General features: G+C 32.2%; 1 protein-coding gene and 1 pseudogene across 1 annotated transcript; one reads left to right on the top strand and one right to left on the bottom strand.

The window, feature by feature from the left end:
• Positions 1-251: 251 nt before the first annotated feature.
• LOC122041275 (polypyrimidine tract-binding protein homolog 1-like) lies at positions 252-8461 on the top strand. The gene is made up of 10 exons (XM_042600909.1): positions 252-571; positions 2458-2667; positions 3394-3456; positions 3534-3607; positions 3682-3777; positions 5506-5563; positions 5638-5742; positions 5820-5901; positions 7533-7645; positions 7848-8461. The coding sequence occupies exons 1-10, from the start codon at positions 386-388 to the stop codon at positions 8169-8171; spliced, it is 1311 nt and encodes a 436-aa protein (XP_042456843.1). The 5' UTR covers positions 252-385; the 3' UTR covers positions 8172-8461.
• Positions 4893-5068, bottom strand: LOC122044490 (annotated as a pseudogene).
• Positions 8462-16187: the final 7726 nt, after the last annotated feature.

Raw genomic sequence — 16187 nt, forward strand, 5'->3', positions numbered from 1 at the left:
ACTTTCCATCTGTGTACCTGCATTTACCTCCCTTCATATCCGTGGGACCGGCTCTAGGGGGCCGTTGATGTGACGGTTCCACATTTTTTTTTTTTTATAGAAGGTCGACACATGATATTTCTGATGTAATGATTCCATCATACATATGACTTCTGCATATCCATATACCTAAAGCTGACATTAGGGGCCGTATAGCGGATATATATATATATATATATATATATATTTTAAAATCCCTATCTATCTCCGAGTCGAATCCAGAGCCCTTCGATCCTTCTTTCCCCAAATTACTGGATTTGATCTCATCAAACCACTTTTCCAGATTCTATCTTTATCGTCTCAGCTCGTTAAGTTGATCGTCGTAGATTGGGATCGGGACCCGTAGATGTCTTCTTCGTCGGGGCAGCAGCAGTTCCGGTACACGCAGACGCCGTCGAAGGTGCTTCACATCAGAAACCTACCATGGGAATGCACGGAGGAGGAGCTGATCGAACTCTGCAAGCCGTTCGGAAAAATCGTCAACACAAAATGTAACGTGGGGGCCAACCGCAACCAGTCTTTTGTCGAATTTGTAAGTTTTTTTTTTCCTGATATATTATGCTCCCGTGCATCTTTCTTCTAAGATGGTTGTGCGATTTGCCCGTTTGGATTTTCCATTTTGAAGAACGTACTTTAGATCTGTCAGGAAGATGAAAAATCTGTTTTTGATGCCTGAATTCGTCGAGTTCCATCGGAGAATCACTGTTTCCAACAACCTGTCAGAGGATTGCAGGAAAATTATTATAATTTTCCGCCCTAGAGCTTGGTGGTACCCTGCTGATTGTGGTGATCTACCAGTTTGAGATCGTTGCATCTTTTGTTTTCATGAATTCCCTGCATTTTGCAATTCTATGTATTTTTTCTTGGTTAGAGAATTCTGGCATTATGGGGTCTGCTCAAGAAGTACCTCAAATAATTTCTGCTATTTATCCATGTTAAACTTATAGCATTAACACATTCTTATACTTCCAAAAGTCAAGGTACTGCAATGGAAAGATTGTTTCAGCTGTTTGTGGAGTCTCTTACAATATGGATTCAGTTCTATGCCTGTGAAATACTGCCGGAGACTTCTATGTCTTAGCAAAATTCTTTTTGTCTGCCGTTTCAGCCTCTTGTATAAGATTTAACAAATATTGGATTAAATTGCAACTCTTGAGACCCAGTAACTGCTTTCAAAATGGCTTTTGCTGGGCACTTCAATCCACTTGTCTTTAGATTCTCTTTGCTACCTGTCTTTAGATTCTCTTGTTTTAATTAGGCATTTTGGCAGATTCAATTTTTATCTACCATCTGTGTGAATTGAATCAAATTAAATCAAATAGCCTGAGACGACCGAGTTTCTATTAGCATGGTAGATGAGTTGTTGTTATGCACTTGCTCCTGTAGGTATTATGTTTTTATCTGAACCGTGATTACTGATAACAGTGCACCTCATGATTCTTCACCTTCTGACCATCTTATTCTTTTGCATTCTATCTATGAAGATTATGATTTGCCTTTTTTAGACTTTTTCATTTTTGATTGTGCAGTCTTATCGTAGTATCTCCCAGGCTCTACATTGCATTTTTTATTGTTTTTAAGGCATAGTTTTTAAAATTTGTAATTGAGTGAAAGTTTATGGAAGCCGGAATGCATTGTGCTTGGGCTAGGGAAGAGAAGTTTATTAAAATTTGTAATTTTTTATTGTGCTTCACCATCGTATTTTAGGTGATATTTCTATGTCCTTGTTGACGATGTCAACTTGGCACCAACTAATTAGCAGATTAGCAATTTGAGAATTGAGAGCTGAGAGTGAGAGTGAGTGAGAGATGAGAATGAATGATGAAAAATGAAAATGAGATTTAAGGTGGGGGATATTGGAGAATGAGAGAATAAGAGAAGTCATGAAGATTTGATGGATGAGGGGTGGAGTGGAGGTATTTAAAGAGGGTTTTAAGAAATTTTTAATATTTGTTTTTGAGTTTTTTGGATTATTTGCTTATTTTAATAATAAAATGACCAAAATGCTTGTATTATTTAATTTTTAAATAGAAGATAAGGGTACCATTGGGAAATTTGGGGAAAAAGTGTTGGTTAGGCCTGGGCTAGCCAAGCACAACCTAATATAGGTCTGATAGCCCATCGAGCTGAAAATGGCCCAGGACAGGCTGGGCCACTCTTTGGTCAGGTCTAGCTGGAAATATTCTTCCTTGATTGTCATTTGAGAATGCTATGGAGGGATTGTGCTGTCCATAGATGTGTGTCTGGAAATTGGGATCTAAATCTCTCATTCTTTCCAGCTATTTTGTAGGAAGCTTTAAATAGTTCATTTTTGTTTGTTGTCTCTGAAAACTTGTTTGCCAATGTTGGATAACATTCTTTGTTGATTTTCTAAATCTTTGAAACAGAATAATCCAAACTCAGTTTTGATACCTACAGGTGGACCTTAATCAGGCTATCTCTATGATTTCATATTATGCCTCTTCATCTGAACCTGCACAAGTTCGTGGCAAAACAGTTTACCTCCAATATTCGAACAGGCAAGAAATTGTGAACAATAAGTCCACTGGAGAGGTTGCTGGAAATGTTTTGCTTGTAACCATAGAGGGAGTTGAAGCTGGTGATGTCAGTATAGACGTTATTCATTTGGTGAGTTGTTTAACAAAACCACTCATTTATACAATTTTTTATTACATTAACATGAGCCATTCTTGCTTTAAGTATTTGTGACAATGCAAATTGTCCTAAACTTGAGAGGTTGCAACGGAATTCTGATGTAATACCTGTATATCAAATTAGTCTTGTTTAAATTCTTTGACTTTTAGTAACATACTCTGAATGGGTTATCAGGTCCATGTTAACACGGAGTATATCTCGTTATCAGCATCTGCTTTCGGAGACATACCATGTTTGTTTTGCTCTCTCACCTTTTGCCTATTCTGTTGTGAGATTCTGAATCTTACTGTTGAATGAATGCCATTGCTAACTATTTTTTTTCACCATCCTTAAGTTGTAGGTTATACTCAACTTATATGAAGCCGTTTTTGGAGGTTATATCTCTAGGATCTTAATTTCCTATTCACAACTTTTTCTATGACTCCTCTAATTGATAGTTGGATATCCTAATTATTTTTCTAGCAACGTATCTGTTTAGGTTTTTTGCTAAAGGAGGATAATTCTGTGAGTTGTTACCTATCCATCATGTACATATTATTAAGGAAAAGTTTGCTTACATTATTTACATAGTCTTACAGGTGCAATTCTGCACATCAATGCAATCACATTATTGTTCTTTTTATGATCTTAAGTTATTTGTTGTTAGAGATTGATTACTTTTAACTACTAACAGTACTAACCCTTCTCCCTGTTTTTTAGGTCTTTTCTGCTTTTGGTTTTGTCCACAAAATTGCCACGTTTGAGAAGGCAGCTGGTTTTCAGGTTTCTTATATGCCAACTTTTTTGAATTATCAGTTTAGGAATGGAACTCAATTTAGTTGGCTGCATATCTTTTCTAGGCTTTGATCCAGTACACTGATGCAGCAACTGCTTCAGAAGCTAGAAATTCATTGGATGGAAGAAGCATCCCAAAGTGGACTTTATCTCAGTTTTCGTTGGGAATACTCAATGTTTTATCCTCTCACTGATTGTATGTATGATTTTCAGGTACCTGCTTCCAGAGCATATTACATCTTGCCACCTTCGAATTACTTTTTCAGCTCATACAGATTTGAATATCAAGTTTCAGTCTCACCGCAGCAGGTCTTTACATGCAATTCACACTTCTTGGTTGTTGGTTTAAAATTCTATTTTAGCCTTGAGCTTTTCTGAATGCAAGTTTCTTGCTCTCAAATATTTTTCAGTTGTATCTATTTAGCGAATAAGTCACCAACCTTGATATCTTCAACTAATTTCAGTCTATTAATCTAATAATTTTTCCCTCCATTGAATTAATAAGTTTCTTGCTCTCATAGTTTTAGCAAATAGGTCACCCTGTGCTAGAGCCTTATGGTCACTAACTCAAGAGGAAGTGTTGGAAGAGAATATTGAGGAGGAAGACACTCTGATTTCACTCATAAGAGGAGCGATGAATTGGAAGAATTGGTAGATGCCTTGGCTTCAATTGAGAGAAGACGAATGCTTTGCTTGTGAGGAGGAAGCTTCTTCAATCTTGAGCCAATAGAATTCATTATCAAATTAATAGTTAATAGAATATTAATGGTACTGATAAAATAGAGTAGACTCAATCCTTGCACCACCCGGAACCTTGCACCCCCTCAAAAGCAACTCTAATCTTTGGAGCAACTCCCATTCTCAGTAGTCAACATCCTTTTCATCATTAATTTTAATAAACAATAATATATTACACAATATAATTAGTGAGCGAGGATGTATAAATAAAGATAATTACTGAATGAAAAAAATAATTAATAAACAGGTTGGTATTTACAAAATCAAACATTTACTGGAAATTTTTGGCTTGAATCCACCTAATCCATTAATTCCTTTATATTGATATGTTTTACTAATAGTTAATATTAATTATTCCAGTAATAATTGCTAATAATTAAATAAGACATACAATAATTTAATTATCATTATACTAAAAATTAATAGTATATTGTTACACTAATATAATTGGTAATGCTACACTAGTATTAGGCTATCTGTAAGGCAAATTTATATTTGATATTAAATAATGACAAAAATAGGGGTAGAATGGGTGTGTATAATCTTTTACCTTTGTAATGCTTGGTAATTAATCTGCAATTTCTAGTTGTTGCCTTATCACAACTAGTCAGCGCGCTCACGTTGCATGTGTAATATAATACATGAATACGCGTAAATTAGTACCCAAACACGTAAATTGGACTTGGTAATGGTCCGCTAGGCCCATGCAGTAGTGCAATGCAAGAGCGATGCTCGAGAACCATAACAGCAAGAAACGGACTCTTCCTCATAAAAAAAAATTAATTTAATTTTTTATATCAGATATTAAACTGATAAGAACAGATACTACACTTTATTTTAACCAAAAGGCCGAGAAAGGTATGCTTTCTAACTTCGCCGACCCAAGGTATTTATAGAAGCTTTCTCACTTGCGGTGTTGCCAATCCTAAGAAATGAGACTAAAGAGAACCATGACAGGGCATATGTTCTTATATAAAACAATAGAAAATTACTAATAAGCCTTAAAATTATTTTCCAGTGTAAAAAAAGATATTAATGTAATTTAATTTTGTGTTTCACCAAAATTAGTTATTAAAGGGCCAGATTCTTAATAAAATAGTAAGATTTATCACAATCATACTCTTTGTGCAACATTAGAATTACAAAATGAATTCTTAAAATCTCGATGACTAATTTTCAGAAGGGTATCAGTTTTCCATACATTTAGTTCTTATTATCTTAATATTATTTGTTGTAATTATTTTTTTTACTTGCTGAATTGAGTATTTACTATGGTAATTGATGTCTGATGTCATGCAGAGATTACACTAATCCTTACCTTCCTGTCAATCCTTCGGCGATCGATGGTACTTTACAGGTTTGTTTTCTCATTGCAAAATCTTTGTTTTATTGTTCTAGTTAATTTTATTGACAGCAAGGATCTATCTTCAGCCTACAATTGGTCCTGATGGAAAAATAAAGGAACATGAGAGCAATGTGCTACTTGCGTCCATAGAGAATATGCAATATGCTGTCACAGTTGATGTTCTTCACACAGTGAGATATTTCTTCTATGCTCATGAGTTATACAATAACTTAAATTGTTGTTCTTAGCAAAACTTTTATTCATTTAGGTGTTCTCAGCATTTGGAACTGTACATAAAATTGCAATATTTGAGAAGAATGGTGGAACTCAGGCTTTAATCCAGTACCCAGGTCAGCTCTTTTTGCTTATGATATTTTTTGTTCATTTCTATTATTTCCTTTTGTATCAACATCATTTTTCTATTCATTTCCACTGATTGATTGAGGATGTGTATCTTATGATGTGCCTAGTTGAGTGATAAAGTTCTTAATGTCCACTTAGCTCTCCATTCCTTCACCCTCTTTCCCCTGTTCATTTAACTCGACTCCCCATCATATAGAAGTTGAAACAAAAATCCAACCTCTATTTTCTTATAGAATCAGATGTTGGGAATTTTGGAACAGATATGTATAATGGATTGCATTGGATGTTCAAGTTTAGAGTTTTATGTTGACTCTATTATCATTATCACTGAACTGTGTTTGCCCTAACTATTTGAGGTCAGCTGTCCAAATTTTATCATTCCATTATGTTAGATTTCTGCATACCATGTAATAGATCATTTACTAGAGCTAGAACTCTCTCAAGATTAGGTTTTCAGATTGCTGATTACATTGTGATAGTGAACCCGCCATATTTCTTCCCTAAGTTTTGCACATCCTCACCCTCTCTCAGTGATCTTCGTCCTTGATTCCTGCTTGCTGTGGGAGAAGGCTCCATGAATCAATGCCAAAGTCATTAATAGCATCATCAACAAGCATCGACTCCTACTCGGTATGGTCTCCACTGCCCCTTCCTCTCTTTCCTCTGTGCACAAATTGTGCCTCCTCCATGCAAAGCAAAGCAATCTGAGTTCCTCGTGCATGTGAGCAAACAATGGGAGATCATCAATCTTCCTTTTGCTGCACCTGTTCTCACTACCCATTTGTATCACCAGATTTTCTTATTTCCCTCCCGATACAGCACAAGGAACAGGAATCATGGAGAATAAAACTCATGAAGAGCATGTTGCTAAACTGAAGAAGATTAACATGAGGGATTTTATTTCCTTTGAAAGATTTCAACTCAAACTAATTGAAATTAAATTAAATATTGTAGAAAAAATAATCTTATGCCTAAAATGACTCAATCAAACATTGAATAAATCCCTTATTCTCTAACCATATAATCACCCAATCAAAAACTTTCCTAGTTAACTTATTATATCTTTTTTTATGGACACTTTTTCTAGTTTTTGTAATAAGCTGGACATAAATAATATTTATGGTTTAGCTCGAGGAATGGGTGCTGGAGTTATTAGGTCACCACTTTGGATGTTTCTAGGTTTAAGATTTCATGTCGAGTCCTATTAGGTGGCTGTTGATATTAATAACTCTTACAACATTATTTTCCCACTTCAAGGGTTTCATGATGCTTCATTTCTGGAATACACCACCAAAGGATGGATAGATTTTAAATTGTGTAATTCTTTGTAGAATCTTTTTCATCTGCTGAAATTTTTATCTACCTATTTTCTTTGCACTATTGGTTACTTAATCTCCTATCACAGTTTAACCAATAGTTATGGCAAATAAATTCACTTGATCTTTCACCCAAAGAAAAAACAATAAATTCACTTGGTCATTGACCAATAACTGTCTCAGCATATGGATATTGGTGGAGATTATCTTTTCGGTTAGCTATTGTTCTAGCAGTTTCTACAATCTTTTGTTCATGGCTGCTAAAAGATTTGATTTCTTTTTTGCTTTTCTTCCGTTGGTAGACATGACGACTGCAGCAGTTGCCAAAGAGGCTCTCGAGGGGCATTGCATTTATGATGGCGGCTATTGTAAGCTTCATCTGTCATACTCTCGTCACACCGACCTCAATGTAAAGGTATATATGTGGAATTTCTTGGATAAATTCTCTTATCCCTTATTTGGTCTTCTCTTGTGCTTTAGAGATAAAATCATAAATAATATGTCGGGAATTGAGAACGATAGCAAACATATTGAACGAATTGACGCAATTATTTCCATGTTTCGGTAACTGGTTTTGAATTCTTAGCGTCCTGCATTAACTGTATTAGTGTCCCCAGGCCTACAGTGACAAGAGCAGAGATTACACAATCACCGACACCGGAATCCTTACGACTCAAGCTTCCTCTGTACCGACTGCGCCCAGTAGTTGGCAAACGAACCCTCAAGTAGCAGGGACTTTTGTTAGCAGTGCCGGCATGCAAGCATCAGTTCCAGTGGGCCAGCCTTTTGTTCCTCTTGGTGCCCCATATCTGACCTCATCTGTTCGCCCGGCAGCTTCAGTTAGTTATCTTCAGGCTTCACAGCAGGTGGCTCAATATGGAATGCACCCAAGTCCTGCTGGCGCTGCACCAAACGTCGGACAGCCGCCTAGATATTTCTAATCATTCATTCGTTATCTGATGCTCTTTCGTCGCCGACCTGCACCAGTTAAATGATCGATCATGAATTAGCGTATGCCCATGTTGTAGAAGAGCTCCTGCGACTTGTCTTTTACTTGCTTTGTACTGATGCAAGCGACTTCAGCGTTTTCAGTGTTTCGAGTGCGCTATAAAACACAACTTTTTTAGTGTTTCTATACACTAAGCACTAGGTAGTTCTTAATTGAAGTGAATCAACAGCTCACATTTTCGTTGGAAGTCAATGAAATTTTTGGTGTTCTTGATTGTTTTTACATAATAGTGTGTTTACTTCATTGAAGCTGCATATCTAAATTATGGAGAGTTTCGAATATTTTTCATAAGTAGCAGGTCAATTTTTTTTTTAGATTTGTCGTGTTATATAGAGTTGAATGGTCGACAATAACTTGAGTACTTGAAGATGAGAGTTATAAAAATGAGGATGTTAAAGTGAATATATAAATATATGAGAATGAACAAGATTATAAATGAAAATATTAAATATAAAGTCGAGGTTGTATTTATTAAGGGAAAATTTTGTGAGACACATTTAAGGTGTTATGAACATATTCTTAGATGATTTATTCAGTTAAGAAATCTAGATATATATTATTTTTTAAATAAAAATATGAAATCTAATTAAAATTTATTTAAATATAAATGATAGATAGATATTTTATATATATATATATATATATATATATTTTAGTCACCTGAATCTCTTATAGCCTTGTTTAAATCTCTCATAGTGTTGTGAGGCACATGTGCTCACACCGATCAAATTAATCGATTTTGTATTAGTTTGGTTTGTTCGATTTTAATAATAGCTGGTAAAAAAATAATTAGTATGATTTTGAGTGGTTTGGTTGGGTTGAATGTGATGGGTTGGATTTTAACTGAATATTTAATCTTAATTTTTCTATAATTCAGAAAAATGAAGGAAACGTAGTTTTATGTAAAAAACATTAAGAACAACACTAAAAAAATTTATTTACTTTCCATGAAAATTTTGAGTTGTTGGTTGACTTCAATTATCAACTATCTAGTGCTTTGTGTATAGACACTAAAAAAAGTTGTCCTTACATCTATAACAAACATTTTGCCAACTAATAATTTCTGTGTTTCCAAATGAAAAATAAACTTTGACCTGATTCTTCACAAAGACATGTTCTTTGAATAAATTTTCAATAAAACTCAGCTCTGACCAGTTGAAAACTCAATCGAAAAATAAATATAAATTCAGTTAATTTTATTAACTATTCATTCATAAAATGATCAATCTGTATTCATAGAATTTTTTTATTAACATCAAGGTAAATTATGAAAACTCAATCGAAAAATAAATATAAATTCAGTTAATTTTATTGACTATTCATTCATAAAATGATCAGTCTGCATTCATAGAATTTTTTTATTAACATCAAGGTAAATTAAGAAATACGCATGACGAATAACTCAAGAGCTAACATCCTTTGATTACTAATCTCATTTGGAGAAAAAATTCTTATAAATACATCATAACTGAGGATCGAACCGTAGATATATGGATGATGACCTAAATATCCTACCGTGATACCATAACCTCGGGGACTAAAAAAATAATACTCCCAATTAGCTTCATTGATAATCCCTAGAGTGATCAATCCGATCCCACGAAAATTTTTCACCGGCCATTAGATTAAATCAGAAAGCGCATGTGATGATCAGTCTAAAAGTCCAATATCTTTTAATCGTACCTTTTATTTGAAGAAAAAATTCTGACAAATATATTGTAACCCGTCAAAAAAAAAAAAAAAAAAAAAAAAAAAAAATCCATCGAGCACGTTGAACACATTCTTGTGCGAATTCAAATGTCAAACATTATACTTTGGTCAAAATATGGAAAGGCAAGTCCATATTTTGACCAAAATTTAATGTTTGACTTTTGGTGAGGAAATGAATGGTGTTTTTCTCAAATATGATTTTTCTTTTTCTATACTGTTTTTAGACTTTTGTATCCTTGAATTGAACAAGGAGAGGAAAAAAAGATATTGTCGGCAAAAACTGAGCTCCATGAACTCAACAAACTTCGAAAAATCAATCTTCCCATCTTCGTTCTTATCGTAGACTTGAATCATGTTTCGGGATTCCTCCAACTCAGCCGCGTCAATGAATCCATTTCCATTCTCATCCAACATGAGGAAGCTAAGGCTTCCTTCACCTCCTCCAAGCTCAATTCTTTCTCCTCGAACAAGCCACAAAGTTGGTTGGGACTACACTTCATCGCGCTCTGAACTCGTTCCAATAACTCCCGTGACGATCTCCATCTCTTACCTCCCTATTTGATATAGGTCACCGTCAATTAGGGATGTCAATTCTGGTTGATCAAGTGGATGAGTTTAGATCGAGTTGAAGCAAGGGATATTATAAAAGAATTCCCAATGTAAATCCGAACTAACCTAAAAACTATAAACCTAAATCTGAATCAGATCAAACCAAATCCGAACCAACCCAAATCCGGACCAACCCATAAGGTTGTAATGAGTCAAAGTCAGTCAGGCTTTATTGTATTCAATTTTGTTTGATAAAATAATCGAACCATGTCGAGCTATGCTTAAAATGAACCAACCCGTTGAAATAATTATTCAAGCAATCAAGTTTGACTTGGTTTATTGTTTATGAGTTTGAGCTTGGTTTAAGCTTGAGTTAGCTTAAGTTTGATTCACGTACATGCTATAAAGCTCTCAATTCAAGTTTGTTTGATTAGTTAAAAATTTTACATTTTAAACTTGTTTAATTTATCATTGAGCTTGATAATATAAACTTGTTTATTCATTTTGAAACTTTGTTTTCGTTTATTTAGTATGATAAGAGTTTTATTGATAAATATTATTTACAAATATGTTAACAAATGGTGTTCACAAACATTTTACAAACATTACTCACGAGCAATAACAAGCTGAATATATGTGTTCAAACTTGTTTATTTAATTTAACGAGTTATTCAAAATTATTCATTTAATTGATCTTGAGTATTTTGAACGAACATAAATAAACTTTTATCAAATCGAATATCAAACTTGTTCACTAATATTTGATTTATTTACAACCCCACCCCAACTCGATCTTATTTTTTACTATACAATATTATTCTTTTATTCTTTAACAAAATAATTAAATCAAAAATCAAAGCACATAATAATAATAATAATAATAATAATAATAATAATATTATTATTATTATTATTTTTATTATGTAAACACATAATAATATGTCTCGTCTCGTTGTAATTATATTTGATGGATTTAAATATCTAAATTTAAGAGTTTAATTATGTAAACTATTAATTACTAAAAAAATTATTTAGAATATTAAATCTTTCAAAAAAAAAAAATACACCATCAATTATAAATTTAAAAAAGTCTCTCCGTCCAACGTCACAAAATAATAACTTTGTTTCAAACTTCATTTCTCTATCATCAATTCGGATCGAATCTAATCTGAATCCAATGCAATTCTTTAAAAAAAAATCTGAGTTAGATTTCAGATCCAATCCAACCTTATTCAAATCCTAAAATCTCCTGTCCTAATTTGATATTTTTTTTATATTGAATTGGATCCAAATGGGTCATATTTTCAATGTTTACACTTTTACCGTCAATGTCCTCGCATTTTACCGTCGGAGCGCTCAAAGTCTCAGAGGGATTAATTAAATAGATTTTTTATTAAATAATAAAAAAAATAAAATATTAATTTTTATAAAAAATATTTATTACCCAATTAATTGATTTTAATAGCAAAATTTAATTAAAAAAAATTTTGATTAGTTCTATTTGGATAATTCGGTTCGATTAGTCACGTGTTTTTGAAATGGAAAATAAACTCAGATTTGATTCTTCGCACAGACATTTCTTTGAATTTTTAATAAAGCTCAACTTTGACAAGCCATTAAGCACATTGAACAAACACATTGTGCAGAATTCAAAAGGCAAGTTAACTTGCTGAACTCAAAATCACATGAGCATTCAATTAAAACTGATTTATTCAAAATTCAATTAATTAATTATTTTTTTTAATATTTATCTTCCGGATTAATTGGACCCAAACTTAGATACCTAGATTTAAAAAATAATAATTATTTTTTAATAAACTTCTGGTTATCTTAATAAACATTATAATATATTTTTTAAAAAATAAATAATCTATTTTTTTTAAAAAAAACGTCTTCACTTGTTTTTAAAATATAAAAAATAAATATTTTTAAAATTAAAATAAATTCTGAAAATTAGCAATTTGAACCTGATTGAATAATTTTTTAATTGAATTACAGTTGTTCAGTGCCTTAAAATTAAAATTCTTCCCAGAGTAATTAAGTTGTGTACGAGAGCACTGTATCCATCGTCAACATCATCGAATTTATTGTTAGAGAAATACCTATATTAAAATTAGATCAACAAAATCTTTCAGAAGCACTATCGATCTTTTTCGACAGAAGAAAACGAATAAGAAGTTTTCAAAAAAGAAGTGGAGAGAGAGTTTATTTAATAATCTTTTCAAAAATGATTACTTATAGTATTCAAGAAATATGAAGAGGCATTACCCTTCAAACTCGTCATTAATTATTATGATGGTGACGGTTTGAATTTTTCATTAATTATCATAATTGTGATTATTCTAATTCTCCATTAATTAATTATGACTATACGAATTCTCCATTAATCATCATGATTGTGACTATTTTAATTCTCTATTCTAGTTTATGATATTTTAGAATTAATTAATAATCTAATTAATTATAATTCATAAATAGTCAAATTGATTAATTTTAGTATCCACTAAAATAATCAATTATAGATAATATTCATGTCTACATACTATATATGTGCGCGACTCTCTAGGTTTTATACATGAAGGTAGTGTAAATCTATACATAGACTACGATAATCATCTAGTAACAATTTGTAGTTACTCAACGTAATAAAATTAATATTAGTCATAAACTATAAATCACCATGAACCAATTACTGTGTAATTCAATCTCTTCATCTAAATCTATATCCCAATTAATTAAGTACATTATGTATCATTACCAAATTAATTATTTTATTTAATTTTCAAGATATAATAGACTCTTGAATGATAAATCATTCTTTTCATAGCCATGGATATTTCGAGTCATTAATACTTCTAACAAGCGGCTAGGATATTAACTTCTAATCTAAGATAACGATGAATCCTCTATTGACTCAATATTATTTTCTCTACGCTTTAATTTGTTATACACCCAACAACGGTATTAATCATAATCTGATTAAAGACTACTTTTAATGGCATTAAAGTACATAGCTCCACGCATACAATAAATGAAGGTCTCAAGTCAAAAGATTATTTACACTTGTTCATAAGAGGAATGATAATGATGTTTAATATGTGGTCTCCTCTTAAGTGAGTTGTGTCTAGTATACCTCTAAACTCAAGTCATCCCTAAGTACAACTTGGATATCCATCTCTCGGTCTATCTCGACTTAGTCATACTCAGCGTTGATCTAGATATCTATATCCTCTTCAGATATCTATTCGATCAAGAACTATTTTCAGATTAATATACTCATTAATCTGTGAAACTTTAACATTAATCATATACGTGCAGAAAAGTAAATGTTTAACGATAAATACTTGCCTTTATGAAATAATTATCCATAAAATACATAAGGAGTGTTTTGGCTTATAAGTGCACACACTAACACACTAACACCTACTCCATACCATGATGCCACCGTAGTTCGACGCTTGTTAGATCCCTTGCAACAATTATGACGTGAGGTCGCTCGGAGGGATGTACTCGCTCCCTATAGTCCCCTCCCCGAGATCCAAGTGTAAATCCGACCCTGCTCTAAACTCGTTCCAATAGCTCCCGTAACGATCTCCATCTCTTGCCTCCCTATTTGATGTAGGTCATCATCAATTAGGGAGTGTCAATTTGGATGAGTCATGGGAGTGGGTTCGGATCAGGTTGAAGAAGGGGTATTACAAAAGAATTCACAATCCATATATGAACCAATCTAAAAACTCTAAATTCGAACCCAAATCTAGATCAACCCAAACCCAAACCCAAACCAATCAGATCTAATTTTTTACTATACGATATTAGTCTTGTATTCTTTAACAAAATAATTAAATAAAATTTAAAACATATAATAATAATAATATTTTAATTTAAACACATAATAACAAATTTCATCTGGTCATAATTATATTTCATGAGTTTAAATATTTAAATTTAAGAGTTTAATTATCTAAACTATTAATTATTCAAAAAAATATTTAAAAAATAAATCTTCCATAAAATAAATATTACATGATCAATATAAAATTAAAAAGTCTTCCAGTCAAGCATCCCAAAATAAATGTTTAAGTTTTAAATTCCATTTTTCCATCTTAAATTTAGTTAATTCGGGTCCATTTCAATCCAATCCAAATCTAACTTATTTTTTTTTAAAAAAATTCTAAGTCAAATTTTAGATCTAACCATTACAAAAAAGATAAGGATTACGGACGAAAAATCTATGTATTCATTTAGTGATAGAATTATGATGGAAAATTATTTGTTAGATAGTTATTCATCGGAAACAATTTTATTTTATCGATAGAATTTAAATTCTGTTGTAATATTTTCCAACAAAAATTTAATTTTCGTAGCAATTTTCCTGAACGAAAATACTATTTCTATCAATAGTTAATTTCGATATCTACTGACAGAACAGAGTTTCTAACAGTAAACTATGTCGATATATACCGACGAAATACCGATTCCGTCGGTATTCTATCAGTAATATAAAAAAAAAATCACAAAGGCCAATTTATATATAGGATCTATCTTGTCTATAATTTCTATATCTATATAAATCATCACAGACGATAATATTTCATAATCCATACAAATAAATAAACATAATAGTTATACATTCACAATCCATACATACACAATCCAAACAAACAAACATCATATTTCATAATCCATACAAACATCCATATTATCATAAATATCCATAATAGAAACAATCATAGTCATCCATTTTTAAACAAATCCAATCTAAGCAAATGACAAACACAATAATAGAAATAAACTAAATTATCTAAATATTCATATCTAAATCTAAATTTATAGAATCAGATATCTAATTACATATCATCATAGAAAATATTCCAAATAAAACAAGAAACACAAGGTAGTAATAGAAAATCCTGCAGAAAGTCAAATACGATATATTATTATCAGATAGATTGATGTATAATTAACAATTTTGCATGTAATAAAAAGATAAATGGATAGAAATAATCATATGATGATGATATAGTAATATAATATTTAGAAATGCACATATTAGAATATCAAAATAGAATAAATGTATTTTACATGATTTATGTATGATAAATAAAAAAATTAAGTTGTAGTTAAATAAACCTTAGAAAAAACTAATCAATATGGTCTGATAGGTCTTGAGTCTCCTATGACTCAAAATCATATGGTGTTAAGATTTGAGTGAAATTAGTCACAAGCGCTTGCATATGGGACTAGAGAGTTTCATTATTCGCGTCACATTCGGCCCTCCTCCGATCTTCCTCAGTTCTCCTCTGATCCTCAGCGGCTCTCCTCTAGTTATCAGTGACCCTTTTCTACTCCTGAGCAGCCCTCCACTGATATATATTTGCCATCCTTTGATCCATTGAGACCAGTTGAGTGCATAGTTATTGGTTTTCACATATTAAAGACTACACCTCAAAAGAAAAAGAAGAAATAGCATGACCCCTAGGAGTCCTCAACTGATCAAATGCAACTTTGGCATATGAGACAAGGTCTCAGAGGGTGAATTTTTTTATCCGTCCACCGACAATATCATAATAAATCTCATTTAGTGTATCAGTGGATAGAGGTTGTGAATCCCCCTCTGTTGGTGGCTGAGATGGCTAAGCCTCTCTATTTGTCATTTACTCATGTGTGAAAAAATATAATATGATTA

Source organism: Zingiber officinale, chromosome 2A (genome assembly GCF_018446385.1).
Source record: "Zingiber officinale cultivar Zhangliang chromosome 2A, Zo_v1.1, whole genome shotgun sequence".
In the NCBI taxonomy this organism is placed as follows: Eukaryota; Viridiplantae; Streptophyta; class Magnoliopsida; order Zingiberales; family Zingiberaceae; genus Zingiber; species Zingiber officinale.